Source organism: Hemitrygon akajei, chromosome 1, assembly GCF_048418815.1.
Source record: "Hemitrygon akajei chromosome 1, sHemAka1.3, whole genome shotgun sequence".
NCBI classification, from domain to species: Eukaryota; Metazoa; Chordata; class Chondrichthyes; order Myliobatiformes; family Dasyatidae; genus Hemitrygon; species Hemitrygon akajei.
In genome coordinates, this window is record NC_133124.1 from 62,098,949 (window position 1) to 62,122,324 (window position 23,376).

Sequence of the window (23,376 nt, forward strand, 5' to 3'; positions counted from 1 at the left end):
ATCGCTGCTGCACCAGGAAGAAGGTACAGGATCCTCAGGACTCACAACACCAGGTTCAGGACCACTTTTAGCCCTCAACCATCGGGCTCTTGAACCCAAGGGGATAACTTCACTCAACTTCACTTGCCCATTACTGAAATGTTCCCACAACCTATGGACTCACTTTCCAGACCTCTTCATCTCATGTTCTCAATGTTTATTGCTTTTTTATTTACCGTAGATTCCGGATTTTAAGCCGCTACTTTTTTCCCACATTTTGAACAGCTTTGAACTTTGCGGCCTTTAAAACGGAGCGGCTAATACATGATTGTTTTTCATGCCGCCTCGTAAACATTTTACCTCGTAACAGTAGACCAATAAAATTGATGAGTAGTTCACAGACGTCCAATGAAATTGTACGATAAATCAAGCGCACTTTCACAATTAAATTATTGTAAATCAGTCATTTGTACTCACCCTCATCAACATGGAAAACACTCGAAGAAAAGCATTGTGCTGCCTTTATGGCAGTTATTTAGTTTATAATATTTTCGCTTAGTAATTCATTTTCTAGTTAAAGTTAGAAGAGTTTTAACTATATTTGTTTTCTGTACTACATCGCGGGATGCTATGACGTCACACCCGGTTTCGCCGCGTCTTGTGGGAAAAATGCCGTTTACGATAAAACGGGACGGAGGGAGGGAGCGCATTACGCGAGCGGCTTTGGATCTGAGCGAACGCTGCTTTTAAGTTAAAGGCGATCAATAACTTTTCCTGGTAGGCTGCAGTATATATATTTTTTACCAGTCGTTAGGAGATATTGGAATGTTGTTCAGTAAAGAAGTATACGCAACGTATATTTAAAAGTAGCCGCGTTACGGGCACGGTTCGAAAAAAAGCATTTGCAATATGTATTTGTTTTTGTTACCATATGGATTTAATTAAAAGTTAAAAAATCCTCACGTGTAATATCTTTCTGTGTAAATATCTCATGTTACAACGTGGGACACCTGCGGCCGAAAATCCGGTGCGGCCTAAAATCCGGTGCGGCCTGTACAATTAAAAAATTGATTTTATTTCTAAAATTAGAGCCAGCGGCTTTTAATCAGGTGCGCTCTGTAGTCCGGAATCTACGGTATTATTATTATTTCTTTTTTTTGTATTTACAGTTTGTTGTCTTTTGCACACTGGTTGAATGCTCAAGTTGGTGTGGTCTTTTATTGATTGTATTATGATTTTAATTCTATTATCAATTAATTGAGTATGCCCTCAAGAAAATGAATCTCAGGGTTTTATATATTGACATATATGTACTGTAATGATAAATTTACATGGAACATGGAAACCTGGGCCTCTGTACCTCTCTCTGCAACTGGATCCTCAACTTCCTCATTTGGAGACCACTGTCTATGCAGATCAGAAATAACATCTTCTCCTCGCTGACAATCAACACTGCAGCTCAAGAATACAGGCCTACTCCTTTACTCTCTCTACATCTATGACTCTGGCTAGGTACAGCTCAAACATCATTTATAAATTTGCTGATGACCAGACTATTGTTGGCAAAATTTCAGAGGGTGACAAGGAGGCATACAGGAGATAGGTCAGCTGGTTGAGTGGTGTCACAACAGCATTGCACTCAAGATCAGAGAGATCAAGGAATTGATTGTGGATTTCAGGAAGTCAAGGGAACACAAACCAATCCTCATCAATAAATCAGCAGTGGAAAGGGTGAGCTGTTTCAAGTTCTTGGGTGTCAACGTCTCTGAAGATTTATCCTGGGCCTGACATATTGATGCAATTACAAAGAAAGCATGACAATGGCTATATTTCATTAGGAATTTGAGAAGACTTGGTATGTTACCAGTGATACTCGCAAATTTCTGCAGGTATACTGGGGAGAGCATGCTAACTGGTTGCATCATCAGCTGGTATGGAGGGGCCACTGCACAGGATTGGAAAAGTTGCAAACTCAGCCAGCTCCATCATTGGCATTATCCTCCCTAGCATCAAGGACACTTCAAACGGCAGTGCCTCCCTAATGCACTTATATTCACCATTCGATCTGCAATTTTGACCTATCACCTGCCTGCCTTTCCTAACAGTTAGACTGCACATTATCTTTGCTTTTTATCTTCCATGCTATCCTGAGTCCTTTCATTCTGAATCTGAATGAATATTAGCCATCAATGACTTCATCAAGACCTGCGTCAATGAGTATATACCTTCGGAAACAAACCAAATTTTCGAATACCAGAAGCCTTGGATGAACCAGAAGATATACAGCCTACAGTGCTCTAGATCTGTAGCACTCCATACTGGAATCCATAGTCCTTCAAGAACTCTTTGTATGGCCTACAGAAAACCATCATGAGAGCAGAAAAGCAATTCAGTGTGAATTGGATGCACAGTGGCCGTGGCAGGGTTGTCAACCATTGCTTCCTCCAAGGTGAAACATAAAAGCATAATGATGCTTCACTCCCAGATGAGCTCAATGGCTTTTATGTACACTCAGAAAGGGAGAATAATGCTACACCTGTGCAAATCCCTACAGCTTCTGGTTACCCTGTGATCTCTGACTCGGAGGTGAATGTCAGAACATCCTTTAGAGGTTAAATCCTTGCAAGGCTTCTGATAGGATTATGCTGGCTGCTTTACAGATGGGTGACCCCAGTCATTATCAATACTCTTCAGAGACTGTCTGCCTGACGTCAGTGGTCGCATAACCAGGATATGCACCGGCTGCTCCACAGGCTTCACGTAGGGGCTTCCCCAAGGGTCAGCTCCAAGCTAGCAGAGGTAGAGATGGATTTCCTCTCTGCCATCCAATAGATAAAACTGTAGTTGAAGGAAATAGATCATTAAGTTCACTTCACAGTAGCCTTAGCTGAAGCAGTGTTTTTTCTGACATATTGACAAGAATATAGAATCAAGTGGATAACCTTTTTATAGAGCTGGCATGGGTATAAACCCAGACTCCAGCGCCATCACCGCGAGTTCCAACGGCCATGGATTCACCCCGGCTGTCGATCTCAGATGCCCCAGCGACCCAGGGCATTTTGAAAACCCAGACTCCAGCACCATCAACGCAGGTTCCAATGGACATGGACAGCTTCAAAGCGATTGCGCAACCACCGACTGCGACTCCAGCCTTGAACTCCAGGCCGGGTCTTCACATGCTGTGATTGTGACTCCCATCTCCCCTTCCCCCACCACCACTCTGCAAGCCCCTCTCCCTCAGATCCCATCGTCAGCTCTTAGGCCCTCAGAGGCTCCATCTTCCTCTCACCCCAACCCTTCCCTCTCCACTGACACTACCAGCCTCCCTCCCCCCTCTGATCCCATCTCTCATCCGTGCCGGGTCTTTACCATTCCCTCCGACCTTCAACTCTCTGAGGCAGAGCGCTCTGTCCTCATTAAGGGCCTCACCTTTGTCCCCCTTCACCCACACCTCAGCGAGTTCCACGTACGCCATGATGCTGAACTCCTCTTCCGCCGTCTCCGAGCTTACTTCTTTGACAAGGACTCTCCTACACCCACCGATGACCCCTTCTCCCGTCTTCAACCCTCCTCCTCTTCAAGGACACCCCGCTCTGGTCTTCTGCCTGCTCTGGATCTCTTTGTTGCTAATTGCCAACGGGACATCAACCGTCTTGACTTCATCACACCCTGTTCCAATTCCAACCTCACTCCTTCCAAACGCTCTGCTCTCCGCTCCCTCCGCACCAATCCCAACCTCACTATAAAACCTGCTGATAAGGGGGCAGCTGTTGTTGTCTGGCCGAGGCACAGCGACAACTCTCTGATACCTCCTCTTATTTATCCCTTGATCATGACCCCACTAAGGAGCACCAGGCCATTGTCTCCTATACCATCACCAATCTTATCAGCTCTGGGGATCTCCCATCCACTGCCACCAACCTCATAGTTCCCACACCCTGCACTTCCCATTTCTACCTCCTACCCAAGATCCACAAACCTGCCTGTCCAGGTAGACCTATTGTCTCAGCTTGCTCCTGCCCCATTGAACTCATTTCTGCATACCATGACACTGTCTTATCCCCCCTTGTTCAATCTCTTCCCACCTATGTTCGTGATACTTCTCACGCTTTGAATTTTTTCAATGATTTTAAGTTCCCTGGCCCCCACTGTCTTATTTTCACCATGGATGTCCAGTCCCTATATACCTCCATCCCCCACCGAGATGGTCTCGAAGCTCTTCGCTTTTTTTTTTGGATTCCAGACCTAACCAATTCCCCTCTACCACCACTCTTCTCCGTCTAGCGGAATTAGTTCTTACTCTCAATAATTTCTCCTTTGGCTCCTCCCACTTCCTCCAAACCAAGGGTGTAGCCATGGGCACCCGTATGGGTCCCAGTTAAGCCTGCCTTTTTGTTGGCTTTGTGGAACAGTCCATGTTCCAAGTCTATACCGGTATCCATCCCCCTCTTTTCCTTCGCTACATCGACGACTGGATTGGCGCTGCCTCTTGCACGCATGCTGAACTCGTCGACTTTATTAACTTTGCCTCCAACTTTCACCCTGCCCTCAAATTTATCTGGTCCATTTCCGACACCTCCCTCCCCTTTCTTGATCTTTCTGTCTCCATCTCTGGAGACGGCCTATCTACTGATATCTACTATAAGCCTACAGACTTTCACAGCTACCTGGACTATTCTTCTTCCCACCTTGTCTCTTGCAAAAAGGCTATCCCCTTCTCACAATTCCTCCGTTTCCGCTGCATCTGCTCTCAGGATGAGGCTTTTCATTCCAGGACGAAGGAGATGTCTTCCTTTTTTAAACAAAGGGGCTTCCCTTCGTCCACCATCAACTCAGCTCTCAAACACATCTCTCCCATTTCCCGCACATCTGCCCTCACCCCATCCACCCACCACCCCACTCGGGATAGGGATCCCCTTGTCCTTACCTACCACCCCACCAGCCTCCAGCTCCAACGTATAATTCCCCGTAACTTCTGCCACCTCCAACGGGATCCCACTATCAAACACATTTTTCCCTCCCCCACTCTTTCTGCTTTTCACAGGGATTGCTCCCTACGCGACTCCCTTGTCCACTCGTCCCCCCCATCCCTTCCCACCGATCTCCCTCCTGGCACTTATCCTTGTAAACAGAACAAGTGCTACACCTGCCCTTACACTTCCTCCCTCACCACCATTCAGGGCCCCAGACAGTCCTTCCAGGTGAGGTGATACTTCACCTGTGAGTCGGCTGGTGTGGTATACTGTGTCTGGTGCTCCCGGCGTGGCCTTTTATATATTGGTGAGACCCGACGCAGACTGGGAGACCGTTTCGCTGAACACCTACGCTCGGTCCACCAGAAAAAGCAGGATGTCCCAGTGGCCACACATTTTAATTCCATGCCCCATTCCCATTCTGATATGTCTATCCATGGCCTCCTCTATTGTCCAAATGAATCCAAACTCAGGTTGGAGGAACAACACCTTATATACTGGCTGGGTAGCCTCCAACCTGATGGCATGAACATTGACTTCTCTAACTTCTGTTAATGCCCCTCCTCCCCTTCTTACCCCATCCCTGACATATTTAGTTGTTTGCCTGTTCTCCATCTCACTCTGGTGCTCCCCCCCTTTCTTTCTCCTGAGGCCTCCCGTCCCATGATCCTTTCCCTCCTCCAGCTCTGTATCACTTTCGCCAATCACCTTTCCAGCTCTTAGCTTCATCCCACCCCCTCTGGTCTTCTCCTATCATTTCGCATTTCCCCCTCCCCCCACTACTTTCAAATCTCTTACTATCTTTCCTTTCGGTTAGTCCTGACAAAGGGTCTCGGCCCAAAATGTCGACAGCGCTTCTCCCTATAGATGCTGCCTGGCCTGCTGTGTTCCACCAGCATTCTGTGTGTGTTATGGGTATAACAACCTTCCTTTATTACTGTAAAAATCCATAATATGAATTGACAATGTCCCATTGTTAATTATAATAAACTCTATATTCAATGGGTTACGCACTATTTATTAAATTTAACTGTATACAAAAAATGAGAATTCAAGAAAATGTAAAATTATGATGTTAGGACATTATTGTATTTTTGTTTGTATTATTGCCATGTATAATGCAATGAGATGCAAGAAAAGATTTGTGTTTGGACTCATCGTTGCTGACCTTATGAGTTTTATCGTGAGCTTCCTGGGGTGGGTGTGGTGCCCAAAGTGACAGTGTGGCAGATGAGAAAGGAGCAAATATGGAAGATGAAGCAAGTGATTGCAGCAGGCAGGACAGGAAGATTCAAGACCAAATTGTATTTACTTTCATGCATGAAACATGGCAGATAAGGCCAATGAATCTGGGCCATGGTAAACATATAGGACTGGGATATCATACAGAAACATGGTTGAGGAACAGGCAAGCCTCAAAGCTCAATGATCCTGGTACAGATGCTACAGGCGTGATAGGGGTAAATGTAGGAGAAGGGGGGTAGTTGCATTTTTGATTAGGGAGAATATCATGATGTTACTTAAGGAAGATAACCCTGTGGGATCATACAATGAGACTTAGAAATAAGTTGGGCTTGTACTATAGGCCCCTTGATAGTCAGCAGGAATTAGAGGAGCAGTCATGCAAAGAGATCACATATAAGGGTAGGAAAAATAGGTTTGTAATGCATGATTTTAACTTCCCTAAATTCAACTGGGACAGACACTGTGCTTAGGGTATGGACGGGTCAGGATTTTGTTAAGATTGCCTTGGCAATTTTTCTCAAGTATTATGTAAATGCTCCTACTGGATTTGTGATGGAGGTGGGGATGAGAGAACTAACATTTGACCTGCTGTTGGTAAATAAGACAGGGCATGTATCTGAGGTTGCAGTGAGGGAGCACTTTGGGACCAGTGAATCTGTAATTTTATTAAAATAGCTATGGAAGTAGATAGACCTGTTTCACTAGTTGAAGTCCTAAATTACATCAAGGCTAATTTTGATGACATTAGACAGAAAACTTGCAAAGCATGTTTGGGTAAGATTATTAAAGTAAAGGGATAATTGATTAGAAGGAAGTTTTTAAAAGAGAGATAGGGAGAATTCACGGCCACGTGTTCCTGTTAGAGTGAAGGGCAATGCAGGCCAGGTTAGGGAACCCTGGTTGATGAGGGACATTGAAGCTCTGGCCAGAAAAAGGAGGTATATGTCAGAATCAGAATCAGAATCAGGTTTAATATCAATATCATATGTTGTGAAATTTGTAATTTTTGTGGTAATACACAATAAACTAAAATAAGAATATATGTAAAAAAACAAAATTAAGTTAAATAAATAGTGCAAAACAAGAGGAAAAATAGTGAGGTAGTGTTCATGGGTTCATTGTCCATTCAGAAATCTGATGGTAGAGGAGAAGAAGCTGTTCCTGAAACACTGAGTGTGTGTCCTCAGGCTCCTGTACTTCCTGGAAAAGGGCATATTATGGCTTTTTCTGATCCTGTGCAGAGGCCCGTCCATGGTACATTTGTAGAAGTTTGGCTTGTTTTAGTTGACAAACCAAATCTCCACAAACTCCTAATGAACTATAGCTGCTGTCTTGCCATCTTTATAGTTGCATCAATATGCTGCATTCAGATTATGTCCTCACCCAGAAACTTGAAATTGCTCACCCTCTCCACTTCTGATCCCTCTATGAGGATTGGTTTGCGTTCCCTTGTCTTACCCTTCCTGAAGTCCACAATCAGCTCTTTGGTCTCGATGATGTTGAGTGCAAGATTGTTGCTGCAACACCACTCAACTAAATGGTATATCTTGCTCTTGTATGCTCGCTCGTCTCCATCTGAGAATCTAACAACAATGGTTGTATCATTAGCAAATTTAATGATGTTGTTTGAGCTATGTTTAGTTGAATGCAACCTAACTGGAATGTTATAAAGCTGGAATGTTACTTCCTGACTTTTGAACTCAATGCCTCGACTAATAGATAGATGGATAGATACTTCATTAAACACAAAGTACACTGCAGATGCTGTGGTCAAATCAACACGTACAAAAGCTGGATGAACTCAGCAGGTCGGGCAGCATCTGTTGAAATGAGCAGTCAACATTTCGGGCGGAGACCATTCGTCAAGAGAAGATTTAAACCTCTTCAGGGTAGGCATACCTCGAAGAGACTACGCAGCGGAGTAACAAATAATAAACACAAAATACACTGCAGATGCTGTGGTCAAATCAACACGTACAAAAGCTGGATGAATTCAGCAGATCGGGCAGCATCCGTTGAAATTGGCAGTCAACGTTTCGGGCTGAGACCCTTCATCACATTCCCATTTGGATATGTCCTTACATGGCCTCCTCTACTGCCATAATGAGGCCAAACTTAGGTTGGAGGAACAACATCTCATATACCGTCTGGGTAGTCTCCAGCCCATTGGTATGAACATCGAATTCTCCAACTTCTGGTAATTCCCTCCCTCTCCCTTCTACCATTCCACTTTCACTCTGTCTCCTCTTCTAGCTGCCTATCACCTCTCTCATGATTCTGCCTTCTTCTACTACCCACAATGCTTTCTCCTTACATTCCTTCTTCACCTCTCCTGTCTATCCCCTCCCTGCTTCCCCTGCCCCACCCCTTGATCTTTCCTCTGATTGGTTTTTCACCTGGCACCTTCCACCCTCCCCCCACCTTCTTTATAGGGCCCCTGCCCCCTCCTTCTTCAGTCCTGACGAAGGGTCTCGGCCCGAAACGTTGACTGCTCATTTCAACGGATGCTGCCCGACCTGCTGAGTTCATCCAGCTTTTGTATGTGTAGATACTTCATTGATCCCAAAGGAAATTACAGTGTCACTGTCACAACAGTAGTCACAATAGCGGCAAACATAATATATGTCTTCTTAACTACCAATTCATCCCATATAGCCACATTCAGGGAGCAATGAACTTCGATCCCAAGATCCTTCTGTTCATCAACACTGCTAAGGGTCTTGCTCTTAACAATGTACTGTCTCTTTATATTTGACCTACCGAGGTGCAACACTTCACACTTGGCTGGGTTAAACTCCATTTGCCATCTCTCCAAACATATCTACAACTGATCTATATCCCATTGTATTCACTGCCAGTCTTCTAAGCCATCCACAACACTACTAATCTTCACATTATCTACAAACTTTCTAACCCATCCACCTACATTTTAATCCAAGTCATTTACATACATCACAAACAGCAAAGGTCCTAGCACAAATCCCTGTGGAACCTACTAATCACAGACCTCCAGGTAGAATAAATCTTTTCAATAACCACCCTCTGTCTTCAATGGGCAAGTCAGTTCAGAGACAAAATAGCTAATACACCATGGATTCCATGTACCTTAATCTTCTGGGTAATCCTGCCATTGTGATCTTGTCAAATGCATTACATACTTAAATCCATGTAGACAACATCCACAGCTCTGCCTTCATCAATCACCCTCATCATCTCGTCAAAAAACTCGATCAAGATAGTAAGACACAATTTACCTTGCATAAAATCATGCTGGCTCTCTCTAATTAGGCTATTTTTAAAAATTTATCATCTATATTAATGATCTGGATGAAAATCCAGATGGCGTCTTTAGCAAGTTTGCAGATGATACCAAAATTGATGGTGTAGGTTGACTATGATTACAACAGGATCTAGATTGACTGAGGAAGTGGTCCAGGGAAGAGCAGATGGAATTTATCTGCAGAGTGCTATATTTTAGTAAGTTAAACCAGGCAGAAGCTTATCAGTAAATGGTAGGGCCCTGGAGAATGTAAAGGAACAGAGAGACTTAGGGATACAAGTATGTAGTTCCTTGAAGGAGGCAGGGTGATTGTTGGTAGGACTGACAGCTTGAATTCTAAGGAATAGCCTTGTCCTGGAACATGGGGAGCTGAGCAGTGACAAGGAGGTATATCAGATCATGAGAAGTTAAAAAAAGGTGCATAGTTTCAGTATTTTTTTCCTGGGGTAGGGAAGTAAGTTTAAGGTGAGAAGGTAAAGATTTAAAAGAGGCAAGTCTTTCCAGACAGACAAAGGATGACATATGAAAAGAGTTGCCAGGGAAGCTGTTAAGGTGAGTACAATTACAACACCTAAAAGAAATTTAGACAGATGAATAGACAGGGAGGATTTAGAGGGATGGAGGCCCCAAAAGCAGACTAGCTCAGGTACACATCTTTGTTAGCATTAATGTGTTGAACTCAATGGCCTGTTTCCATGCCTTATAATGCAATGACTCTATTCTGCTCTTTTCTGCTCTATTCTCTATTCCTTCTTCCTTTCCCTTTGGCGTAAAACACAAAGAACTGCTACAAGAGTGATTGCACAGACAAGGTGATGGGATGTAAAGCAGCCCTGCAAGGAAAGGATACAGGAAGCCCTAAGCTATGTGTAGATTCAGGATACCACCAGCTGACCGAAAAGCACCATGTTTTGCATCACTGCTTCATAAAGGGTAGTCTCAATGAGCTATGCAATCTATTGCATCACCTACTAAGACATGGACAGCACTGCCTATAGTTGTCAGCACAGTGCAAACTTTCATTTTTATTCTGTCCATACAACTGGCGACTTTACCTGTTTTCAGTTTACTCTTACAGAAGTGATCTAGCAGAAGTGTTTGACTCCAAGAGGATTAGTTTGTCTAAAACCAGGGACCCAAGCCCACAATAGGTCTCCAATGTCAGAGTACTTACTCTCATAACCAGAGCTTTCTAAAGAGATTCTAAGATCACCCCTTGCGGGATTGTCACGCTCTTCATTGTCTGCCACATTACATCCCCTGTCAATTGCCGTGCAAAAAGATTAACCATTGGAAACTTATCAGGAGAAAACTGTATAGGATGTCAGAATACAATCAAAAAGCAAGGACTACCAATCCCACAGGATGTCAGAGCTGTTAGGAACCAAATATTCACAGACTTTAATAATTTTCCCGTATCATTTAACTACCTGCCTATCTGGTGTGAGTGCCATTTCAGTGATATGTGCACATTACTAGAGAAACAAATTAAAAATCCAAAATCCCAAAATACTGCATCTGCCTCAAACCAATCAATATTATTTGAGTTTGTACTTAAACTTGTGCTGTATTAATGTATTGGTATTTTCATAATTATTGTTCTTAGTGTGGCTGAAATGACACTCATTACATTATTGCACATATCTTCATCCACAACTTGATCATTCATCTTATAATTACTTTTACTAGCCAATAGTAGATGAATTTGTGTTTGTCCTTGGGACTGAGAACATAATGTCTAGGCTGTTTGCAGCTTCTTGCCAGACACATGGCCCCGGTAATGTTGATCTCTGCAGTATCAATGATGTCTCTTTTAATTTGACCACAACGTCTGCAAACTGGTATTGGAGCTTCATACGTGAAATGTGCATTGCAAGTGTTTGGAGAATTCTTCTTAACCCCACAACTGTGGTCCAGACAGGTGGGCTGACATCAATGAATGTTCAAAGTGCAGCACAATTGTTCAGATATGCATTTCAGGTGTTAGCATTGTATCCAACAAAAAAATCAGTAAGTTTCATGTCGAGGATATTAGCTGAAATAAATCTGAAGAGTAGAATGCTAATGAACTGAGAACAAAAGGGACAAACAAAGCTTGATGTTCCATTTAATTTACTTCAGTTAATTAAATCCCAACTCTTATTTGTATTCAACACCAGGCACAGTCATGTAAGCTTATTAAGCATGTTATTGACCTTCAGATCTAAGGTCATAGGTAGCCCAGTAAATGGATCAGATATATCCCATATCTACCTGAATATATCAAAGATAAGCATTGCAATCAAACTGCTTCAGACTGGAATTAAAGATGCCATTTGAGTTTATAATCTAAATACCATCAAAATCTCATCGTGCTTGGTGAATATACTTGACATCTGAAGAACAGAATTGGTAAGATGCAATGTTTATGTTCTTTTCATTAAGACTTTTCTGTTATTGCAAGTGATTATAAACACGATATGTACATATGAGAACCATAATGGAAAATACAGATTTGTTATCTTCTCATGTATTTTATGCAACAAACATATTTAATTTTCTTGTAATAGGATATAAACTACTTTCTTCATTTTAAAGTGATAACATATCAATAAGATTAACAGGATGCATTCATCCAGCTATAATTCCCAAGTTAGCATGGATAATGATTTGCAACTGAGATTGAACAGAGTAAATATGATGTGGCAATTTTAAGTTTTCTTAAATGTCACGTCTATTGCAATAATAGTAAACTGATGGCTGGTGTATATTACGCAACAAATTTTTATGTTACACTGGTTAAAATGTATCTACATAAACGAGATTGAATCCCACTGTGATAATGTTCATGAAAAAGAATAGTGTGTTGAATATATTTAGTGTGTATCCTGTGAATTTTATCCTGAAAAATAGAAGAAATAAAATCTGAACTATAATTTAAATGTGTTACCAGCTAATATAATAACCCATGGTTTACGGGTATTCAATTCCTAGAATATTAACGGTAAATTGTTTATCAATATTATTGCTCAAGTTTTCACATGATCTTATTTTGTTTTTTGCATGAATTATGAAGATTTGTACCTTAAACAATTAAAACAACTTTAGTCTCTTCAATGTATGTAGATGTTTAAACAGTTAGCAAATGCATAACTCCCAGCGTTAATCAGAGTTTCTGATCTGCTCTGCCAAGCAGAGGAAACAAACTATAGGATTGTTGTCTTATTTGAACAAAAGATGAAATGGCATGCATTTCGATTGTACGCTTCTCTGTCCCCAGTGAAATCAGATGAGCTGCAGACAATCAAGAAGGAACTGACCCAAATCAAAAACAAAATTGACTTCTTGCTGGGAAGACTGGAGAAGATTGAGAAACAACAAAAGGCAGATGCCGGTGGGTAGAAATAAGCACCAGTAACAGACAAGTCATCCTGGGATAAATTAAGCCGCCACAGAGTCATCAGTCACTTTGACATATCAGGAAAGATACATGGCCCAAAGTGATTTTCTTTATATAACAAGTTCTTAAAATTTTATTGTAACGTAATAGTTACCTTAAATCATACTGCTCCAACAAATGAAGCCTAAAACTGAGAAGACTGTCGGTCTTGCTCTATTTTAAAAGTACTTACGGGAATAAGGGGAACATTATTGTAATTTAAATTGTAAGTGATCTGAGCTAGAGGGTTCTGGGTAAATTCATAAATGTCACTTTTTGAATATTTAATGGTTAGTTTCTGATTTAAATAAAAACAAATTACTTCACCAGAGGGAAAAATGACATAAATTGTTCTATGGAGATACTGGTTTTCATAGACCTGGCAGGGAATGAAATTAGAGCCACAGCAATGGTGTTTAATCTTAAACTTTCTCTTACTGAATATTTTTCATGCATCCCTGGAAATGTAATTGGAGGGGAAAGGAGCTAAGATTAGGACATTCATGTGGTGAATCTATACATCAGGGATTGAAATACTAAGACATTTGATATCCAAGTCCTTCCACACATTTGTATTTTCATCTTAATTTCATAATACTGAAACTTGTTGCATTATTGTTCAGTCTCCAAATTAGATATTTTAGTGTAATGAACATTGTACCCTTCCAGGTACCACAATGCTTATATTTCATTGTTCTATTTCATAAGAATATGTATAAAACCATGATATGTTACAAAAATAACTTTTTCTCATGTATAAAACTTAAGTGATGAGAAATAAACTCTACTGCCACAATGAGGCCACATTCAGGTTGGAGGAGCAACGCCTTATATTCCGTCTGGATAGAATCCAACCAGATGGCATGAACCTCGATTTCTCAAACTTTTGGTAATTGCTCCCCTCCCAAGCCTTTCCCATTCCCATGTCCCTCTCTTACCTTATCTCCTTACCTGCCCAGCACCTTCCCCTGGTGCTCCCCCTTCCTTTTCTTCCATAGATTCCCCCTTCTCCAGCCCATTATCACTTTTACCAATCAACTTACATAGAACATAGAAAACTTACAGCATAATACAGGCCCTTCGGCCCACAATGTTGTGCCAAACGTGTATTTACTTTAGAAATTATCTCAGGTTACCCATAGCCTTCTATTTTTCTATGCTCCATGTACCTATCCAGGAGCCTCTTAAAAGATCTTATTGTGTCCGCCTTCACCACCGTTGCTGGCAGCCCATTCCACGCACTCACCACTCTCTGAGTAAAAAACTTACCCCTGACATCTCCTCTGTATCTACTCCCCAGCACCTTAAACCTGTGTCCTCTTGGGCAACTATTTCAGCCCTGGGAAAAAGCCTCTGACTATCCACATGAGCAATGCCTCTCATCATCTTTTACAACTCTATCTGGTCACCTCTCATCCTCCACTGCTTCAAGGAGAAATGGCTGAGTTCACTCAACCTATTCTAATAAGACATGCTCACCAATCCAGGTAACATCCTTGTAAATCTCTTCTGCACCCTTTCTATAGTTTCCACATCCTTCCTCAAGTGAGGTGACCAGAACTGAGCACAGTACTCCAAGTGGGGTCTAACCAGGGTCCTATATAGCTGCAACATTACCTCTCAGCTCTTGAAGTCAGTCCCACGATTGATGAAGGCCAGTGTTCCGTATGTCTTCTTAACCACACAGTCAATCTGAGCAGCAGCTTTGAGTGTCCTATGGACTCGGACCCCAAGATCCGTCTGATCCTCCACACTGCCAAGAGTCTTACCATTAATACTATATTCTGCCATCATATTTGACCTACCAAAATGAACCACCTCACACTTATCTGGGTTGAACCCCATCCACTGCTTCTAACCCAGTTTTGCATCATATCAATGTCCTGCTGTAATATCTGACAGCCCTCCACACTATCCACAACACCACCAGCCTTTGTGTCATCAGCAAACTTACTATCCATCCCTCCACTTCTTTATCCAGGTCATTTATAAAAATCACAAAGAGAAGAGGTCCCTGAGGCATACCACTGGTCACCAACCTCCATGTAGAATATGACCCATCTACAACCACTCTTTGCCTTCTGTGTGCAAGTCAGTTCTAGGTCCACAAAGCAATGTCCCCTTGGATCCCATGCCTCCTTACTTTCTCAATAAGCCTTGCATGGGGTACCTTATCAAATGCCTTACTGAAATCCATATACACTACATCTACTGCTCTACCTTCATCAATGTGTTTAGTCACATCCTCAAAGAATTCAATCAGGCTCATAAGGCATGACTTGCCTTTGACAAAGCAATGCTGAGTATTCCTAATCATATTATACCTCTCCAAATGTTCATAAATCCTACCTCTCACGATCTACTCCATCAACTTACCAACCACTAAAGTAAGACTCACTGGTCTATAATTTCCTGGGCTATCTCTACTCCCTTTCTTGAATAAGGGAACAACATCTGTAAACCTCCAATCCTCTGGAACCTCTCCCGTCCCCATTGATGATGCAAAGATCATTGCCAGAGGTTCAGCAATCTTGCCTCCCACTGTGGCCTGGGGTATATCTTGTCCAGTCCTAGTGACTTATCCAACTTGGTGCTTTCCAAAAGCTCAAGCACATCCTCTTTCTTAATGTCTTTATGCTCAAGCTTTTCAGTCCACTATAAGTCATCCCTACAATCGCCAAGATCCTTTTCCTCAGCCTTAATGAACCTCCCTGCCAGGATATTGGTCCCCCTTGGATTCAATTGCAACCCATCCTTTTTGTACAGGTTATGCCTGCCCGAAAAGAGGTCCCAATGATCTAGAAATCTGAATCCCTGCCCCCTGCTCCAATCCCTCAGCCACGCATTTATCCTCCACCTCACTCTATTCCTTTACTCTCTGCTGTGTGACACAGGAAGTAATCCCAAGGTTACAACCTTTGAGGTCCTGCTTCTCAACTTCTTTCCTAACTCCCTGTAGACTGTTTTCAGGACCTTCCCTGCTCTTTCCTTCATCCTTCCCCCCTCCTGGTTTCAACTATCATCTACTACCTTGTATTTCTTCCTCGCTCCCCCACCTTCTTACTCTGACCGCATCTTTTTTTCTCCAGTCCTGATGAAGAGTCTCAGCCCAAAACATACCCTGTTTACTTTTATCCATAGATATTTCCTGGCCTGCTGAGTTCCTCCAGCATTTTTTGGATTTCCAGCATCTACAGATGTTTTCTTTTTTGTGATTATTATACTTATATTGCAACCAGTGATTTTCCTGCCCTTTATGTTATCATGGAATAAAACCAAATAATAGATTATGCACGAAATCCCAATCTTCATATTCCCCTAGTCAAAAAAAGTGATACAGTTAAATTATTTTCATTGTCCTGTGTGGAACGTATGAGCAATTTGAAGTCAATGTTGTTAAAATTTGCATTCTCAGCATTTTTCTCTGAGAGTCATCTTGTGCTTTGAAAATATCTTTGACATTTTTCTTTGCTTTATTTTGTTTAGATAGTGGGAATGCATGCTTTCATGGCTCTGTCACTTCTGTGTACCTTGTTTCTACTATCTAATTCAAGACTAACGGAGCAGATTATAACTCATTGCATTGAATAGTTGGTCAGTGGACAACCATCTGGCCAATCCAGCAACGGGGCCAACTGGTTGAATACAAGGGCCTGGCACGTTACCATTCTGTTGATAAAGTCGCACACCCTGACAAGCTCCTTATGGAAGAGGCAGCTCCGAGACAGATGGCAGCTGATTGTGGAAGCTGGATGGTAGTTGGGAAGTACTCTCAATTACTGTGATCCATGACATTCTGAATCCCTTTCACCCCACTTTCTTCAAAAGATACTTCTGTATTTATGCAGGGTTAAGTCACAGTGGCCACTTCTGGTTTACCTCAAGTGCGGCTGGATTGACAATGTAAACAATATTCCCTCAAAAATGTATTGGCATTCTATCAAACTCAAAAAAATTCTGTGTGCATTTAATGATGAGCCATCTGTCTGGTTCTGGCAGATACACCTGTTTTACTCACTGGAAGGCTCTGGGAAGTCTAAGTGGGTGAGAACTACAAGGGAATTAAAAACTGTGCAGATTAGCTACTTTAAGAGTGCTGCTAATCATTGAACCAGAAAAGTCAAGATATAATTCTCAGCAATTTTAATGCTACTAAAGTCATCTTTTCATCATGATTGCCATATTAACTCAACCCCAGAATGCAGTTTAAATTGGCACTTTTACAATATTGCCAATAAATATCAGCTTTGATTCCTTCAGGTTTTATAATTTAGGTTTCAATATTTTATGAGTGTTTTAGAACAAATAATTGATAAAGCTGCTGATGTCTCTTCAAGAACATTCAATAGGTAATATACTGCACTATAGGGATTAGGTCTCTTACTGAAGATTGTTTATTTCTGATTTTATCTTCGTGACTAGTCATTTTTACTGCAAAGATTTTGTTACCATTCATGATTCAAGATTCAAGATTGTTTAATGTCATTTCCAGTATTAAAGTGCAAAGGGGAATGAAAAAATTGTTACTCCAGATCTGATTCAGCTCAAAAAAGAACACAATAAAGAACACATTGATTAAAAAACACAATAAGGTAAAGAACATGTACAATGTACTGTGTATGTTAATCAAAATGGCTTCTTTGTTCTGTTAAGAGTAGGAATGCTTCTTTGTATGATAAGTGCTTTCTCTCGCAGTTGTTTAGCTTTAGACTTGCTGATATCGGGATTGTATTCATTTGTTGACCAATGGGGAGTGTTATTTTGTCTTGTGGGGCTGGGAGCTTGGGGGGTTTTGCGGTCTTTTCAGGGGAGTCGGGAAGAAGACGCCGAGGAAGGTGGACGTGTGCCGCACTGCTCGGTCGACCACCCGGGTGGTCCCAGGTGCGAGGACGTGGAGGTCAGAGGAAAGTGACGAGGGGTCTCATGGTTCGATGGTTGAACTCCAACGATGTGCACTAAACTGACTGAACTTTGATAAGTTGGCACCTTTTACTTTATTTTCTTTTCCTTCATATATATTGTATTGCATAGTACTCTTTTAATTTTAGTAAAATCTTTAAAGTGTATTCCATAACGGTATCTGGTGTGAGTTTGATATGGTGTGTGTGCGCACGGCATAAACTTGATTCTCACAGCACCTGCATGTACGGGAGGTGGGATTGGTGTGTGGCTGGATCTCCTTTTCCCCTAGACATATACCAGCCTGTTGGGTAAGTGTTACATTTGTGGGGGCTCGTCCGGAATTGGATTGTCAGGGGCTGTGGAATCGCGCAGGCAGCAGTGCGGAGATGGACAGAGATAAGATTGTTAGCTGGTGCGAGTTGGAAGATGTACCGGTGCAGTATGCCTGTGTAGTGAGCGGAGTGGATTTTTGAGTTTCGGGAGACGCGTTAGTGCGGGGGTTAAGTTTGGTAAAAGGTATTGGGCAGGTCGAATTGGTAGCTAGGCGGTGTGGTAAAGAGGTAGAGTCTAGTTGGGTGTTGGTTCATACGAGTGCTGATGTCATGACGTTGGAACTGCCAGTGACAGTCAGTGTTCCGGGCGAGGCGGGGCCGTGGGGGCTCCACACCCTCTCCGAGGATGAGGATGATGAGACACCGGAGGAGGGAGCCATGACTAGGCCCTGCCCCCCAGGGACGGTGGAGGCCTCGGAGCTGGCAGCCGCACTTAACTCCCTGGTGGGAGTGGCCGAGAGGCCATGGCTGAAGCTGGGGGTGTTCTCCGGAGCCCAGCCTACTCCAGATGGGGAGGTGGACTATGAGACCTGGATCGAGCATACATCTCTGATGTTAGAGGAGTGGCCAGGCTCGGAGGAGGAGAAGAGGCAGCGATTGGCAGGAAGTTTGAAGGGTTCGGCAGCCAAAACAGTCCGGGAGTTGGGAGTTGAAAGCTGAAAAGCCTGGGGCTTCAGTGGGGGAGTGCATTGACGTTTTGGAGGGAGCGTTTGGGTTGAACCCTGGCTGCTTTTAGCAGAGTTTCAATGCCTGGAACAACGGAGAGGGAAAAAGCTCTCCGAGTACATATTTCGGATGGAGGGGATACTTACGGGACTGCGGCACAGGGGGGCAGTGAAGGCGCCTGACATGACTAGCCTGAGGATAAGTCAGATATTTAGTGGCTCTCTGGAGGAGGACAAGGTGGCGTGGACTTATAGAAGGCTTATAGAAAGGGCCCCCCTCCATCATTCAGGCAACTGATTAGAGAGGTGTGGGAGGAAGAGGGAGCGCTGGGGCGGAAAAGGGGCTCGGGCCACCGGGAGCGATCCTCAGTGATACAGGAAGTGGTGGCTGGGTGGTGGACCGAGAAACCCCCAGGGGAGTAGGGACCCCCCTCTGGAGGGGAAGAACAGGGAAGGTACTCACTCCCGGGGGCAGCCCGTGTAGTGGGTTGGGAGCGGGGGCCATCCTGGGAGAGGAGGGACGGCGGGCAGCATGTGCTTTAACTGTGGGAAAAAGGGGCATTTCAGGCGGGACTGTGGGCGGCCGAGGGTGTGCTATAGCTGTGGAGAGGAGGGACACTTTTGGTGGGATTGTGAGAGACAAGGAGGGCAAGCCCCTCTGTGACTAAGAAGGGAGAGGTGTCGGGAAACTTAGGAGAGGCTCAGTGAGGGAATGGACTGGAGCCTCTGGAGGAACACGTTCCCAGAGATCAGCCAGGGGACCACCGGGTGCCCACGCCTCTATTCCGGATGGGCTGGTAGGACCCCATGCCAGTGTGGGTCTACGGATAGAGGGAGTTTACGCAAAAGCCGTTCTTGATACGGGATCGCAGGTGACCTTATTGTACCGGTCGTTCTACAACCAATATCTAAAGCATTTGCCCGTAACCCCATTTGACGCCCTGCAGATTTGGGGTGTGAGCGAGGGTGATTACCCGTACGATGGGTACCTATCGGTGAGATTGGAGTTCTCAGAGGGCGATGTGGGAGTGTCCGAAGCTATTGAGACGTTGGTGTTGGTGTGTCCTGACCCGGTGGAAACCGGTGGTGTTGCCCTCCTGGTGGGGACTAACTCCCCCGTTGTGCGACGGCTCCTGGGAGCTTGTAAGGAGAAAGGGGGGGGAACACTTTCTGGAGACCCTCTCGGTGCATCCAGTGTTTCGAGCGGTATTCGAAGGAGGGATTGCCCCACAAGGGCTGGACCCGGAGTGTAAACGAGGGACGGTGTGGTGTACGCAGGCGAGGCCCAAGGTGATCCGACCAGGGGAGGTAGCATTTGTGATGGGGACCCCCAGGTTCCCTGGGGTGCCGACGGGTGAAGCCCTGTTGGTAGACGTCCCGGACGATCTTGAAGGGGAAACACGATTTCCAGCGGGGGTGCTGGTAAGGCCCGAAGTGCAGAGACCAGGGGTGGTACATGCGAGGCGTATAGCTGTAAGTGTCAGGAACACCACGGCAAGAGAAATCACCTTTAAAAGGGGAATGCCGCTGGCACATCTGTTCCCGGTGACGATAATGTCTAGCGCACCAGTGAGGACCCCTAATGGGGAGGGGTTGGAGCATCGAGGGGAGCTGACCGCTGAAGCCTTTAACTTCTGGGATTCTCCTGTGTGGCTGGTGTGGTGAACTAGATATACCTGTCTGACTGCTCCTGTGGCTCCTCCCAAGACCCTGCTGACTGCCCCTGTGGCTCCTCCCACAGACCCCTGTATAAAGGCGACTGTGGCCTGCTGCTCTCCCTCATTTTCCCCAGGATGTAGTGTTGTTCTTCAGTCAATAAAAGCCGATATCTCACTTCCTAAGTCTCGGCGTGAGTTATTGATGGTGCATCAATTTTATTGACTGAAAGTTACAACATGGAAACCGCTTTACGCCCAGAACGCCTAGACTTGGACCCCCAAGACCCTGGAGCAGCTCTTGCCTTTGAACACTGGCTGGTGTGCTTCCAATCATACTTAGAGGAGGTTCGTGCCACCGACTCGGCTGTTCGGCACAAACTTCTCTTCTCGAGGGTCGCCCCAAAAGTTTATTCGTTCATCAGGGACATATCCACCTACGAGGAGGCGCTTGCCGCCCTCCGAAGACAGTACCTGCGGCCAGTAAATCCAGTTTATGCACGGCACCGCTTGGCAACACGAAAACAGCGGCCTACGGAGTCGACTGCTGAATTTCTCCGCGAACTACAGACACTCGCGCGGGCTTGTGATTGCCAAGCGCTCACAGCAGAACAGCATAAGGAACTCTTGGTCCGAGACGCTTTTGTGACTGGGGTTCGGTCAGTGTGTATCCGCCAGCGGCTGCTGGAAAAAGCTGATCTTACCTTACGCTCCGCGATAGAGACGGCCGATTCGATAGAGGCTGCGCAGCGGTACGCCGAAGAAGTCCAGCCGAGCGATTCCCCGGTTCCGAGCGAATTCGCCAACGCCGCTGCCAGTCGCGGTATCTCAAACCCCACGAATTCGCCAGGTATGAAACTCTGTTATTTTTGTGGGCTTCTGAAACATGCCAGGAACAGCTGTCCGGCTCGCGACGCGACTTGTTCCAGCTGTGGGAAGAAGGGCCATTTCGCCAAGGTCTGTAAATCTAAACCGCGCCCGGGGTCGAGCAGCGCTGCGTCTGAGACCTGGGGGCCGCCATTTTGCATGACCGGATGTGGACAACCATCTTTGCCGGCGTCACCAGGCCCCGCCCCCGCCTCGCCATCTTGCATGCCCGGATGTGAGCGGCCAACTTTGCCGGCGTCACCAGGCCCCGCCCCCGACACGCCCCGTTCAACGCTGGCTTCCGTGACCCTCGATCAAAGCGCTCCGCACCAGCTCGCAAGGTCGATGATGGACATCCTGGTGGAGGGGCACAGGACTAGCTGCCTGTTTGACACGGGCAGCACTGAGAGTTTTATTGACCCGGCCACAGTGAAACGCTGCGGACTCGTGACACGGCCGGTCCGTCAGAAGATCACCTTGGCTTCAGGGTCGCATTCCACAGACATCCGGGTGGGTTGTGTAGCGACATTGGTGGTGCAGGGCACAGAATATCGGAACTTTGCGTTCCTGGTCATGCCTCGGCTGTGCGCACCTGTGCTATTGGGGCTGGACTTCCAGAGCCATCTCGAAAGTGTGACTATGGCATATGACGGGCCCCACCCACCACTCACTGTCAGGAATCCTCAGTTTGGTGGGACTTCGCCATATACTCCGTTACCACACGCACATACACCCCGAACCCCACATCCCGCCCAGCACCATGCCGATAGCTGTGCTGCTGACACTATTTGCAACCTCTCCACCCTCAAGATCCCTCCCCCATCGCTGTTCACCAACCTGACCCCCGACTGTAAACCTGTGGCAACTAAAAGTAGGAGGTACAGTGCGGGGGACAGGGCCTTTATTCATTCAGAGGTGCAGCGGCTGCTCAGGGAGGGGATCACTGAGCCAAGCACAAGCCCATGGCGGTCCCAGGTGGTCGTTGTTCGGACTGGGCGGAAAAATAGGATGGTTGTGGACTACAGCCAGACCATCAATAGATTCACGCAGCTTGACGCGTACCCCCTACCCCGCATCGCGGATATGGTCAACCAGATAGCTCAGTACAAGGTGTACTCGACAATTGATCTGAAATCCGCTTATCACCAGCTCCCCATCCGCCCAGAGGACCGCCCCTACACCGCCTTTGAGGCGGGTGGCAGGCTCTATCACTTTCTGCGCGTCCCATTTGGTGTCACAAATGGGGTCTCAGTCTTCCAGAGGGAGATGGACCGGATGGTGGACCAGTACAAACTGACGGCCACATTTCCCTATCTAGATAACATCACCATCTGTGGTCGCGACTGGTCGGACCATGACGCCAACCTCCAACGTTTTTTCCAGGTGGCCAATGCTTTGAACCTCACTTATAACAAAGACAAGTGTGTGTTCAGAACCACACGACTCGCTATCCTTGGGTATGTCGTGGAGAACGGGGTCATTGGCCCTGACCCCGACCGTATGCGCCCCCTGTTAGAACTCCCTCTTCCCACTACTCTCAAGGCCCTCCGGCGGTGCCTGGGTTTTTTTTCCTATTACGCCCAATGGGTTCCCCATTACGCAGACAAGGCCCGCCCCCTGGTCAGGTCTACCACCTTTCCCCTCTCTGCCGAGGCCCGCGCGGCCTTCAGCTGCATTAAAGGGGACATTGCCAAAGCAACGATGCATGCGGTAGACGAGACCATTCCCTTCCAAGTAGAGAGTGACGCCTCTGACGTCGCGCTGGCTGCTACCCTCAATCAGGAAGGCAGGCCAGTGGCGTTTTTTTCTCGTACCCTTCAAGGCTCTGAACTTCGGCACTCCACGGTGGAGAAAGAAGCCCAAGCCATAGTGGAAGCTATTCTGCACTGGAGGCACTATCTCGCCGGCAGAAGGTTCACCTTGCTGACCGACCAGCGCTTGGTTGCGTTCATGTTCAGCAGCCAACAGCGGGGCAAAATCAAAAATGATAAAATTTTGCGATGGAGAATAGAACTCTCCACCTATACTTATGATATCCTGTACCGGCCTGGCAGGCTCAA

The 23,376-nt window shown here is 45.3% G+C and overlaps 1 protein-coding gene across 8 annotated transcripts in view; it reads left to right on the forward strand.

The window, feature by feature from the left end:
* The window catches only part of LOC140726975 (RNA-binding Raly-like protein), a 946,129-nt gene that overhangs the window by 894,712 nt on the left and 28,041 nt on the right, over positions 1-23,376 (forward strand). For all 8 annotated transcript variants that reach the window (XM_073044065.1, XM_073044075.1, XM_073044047.1 and 5 more), the window contains one exon: positions 12,737-12,850. In XM_073044065.1, the coding sequence (XP_072900166.1) occupies positions 12,737-12,850 (114 nt within the window). The remainder of the gene's footprint in view (positions 1-12,736; positions 12,851-23,376) is intronic.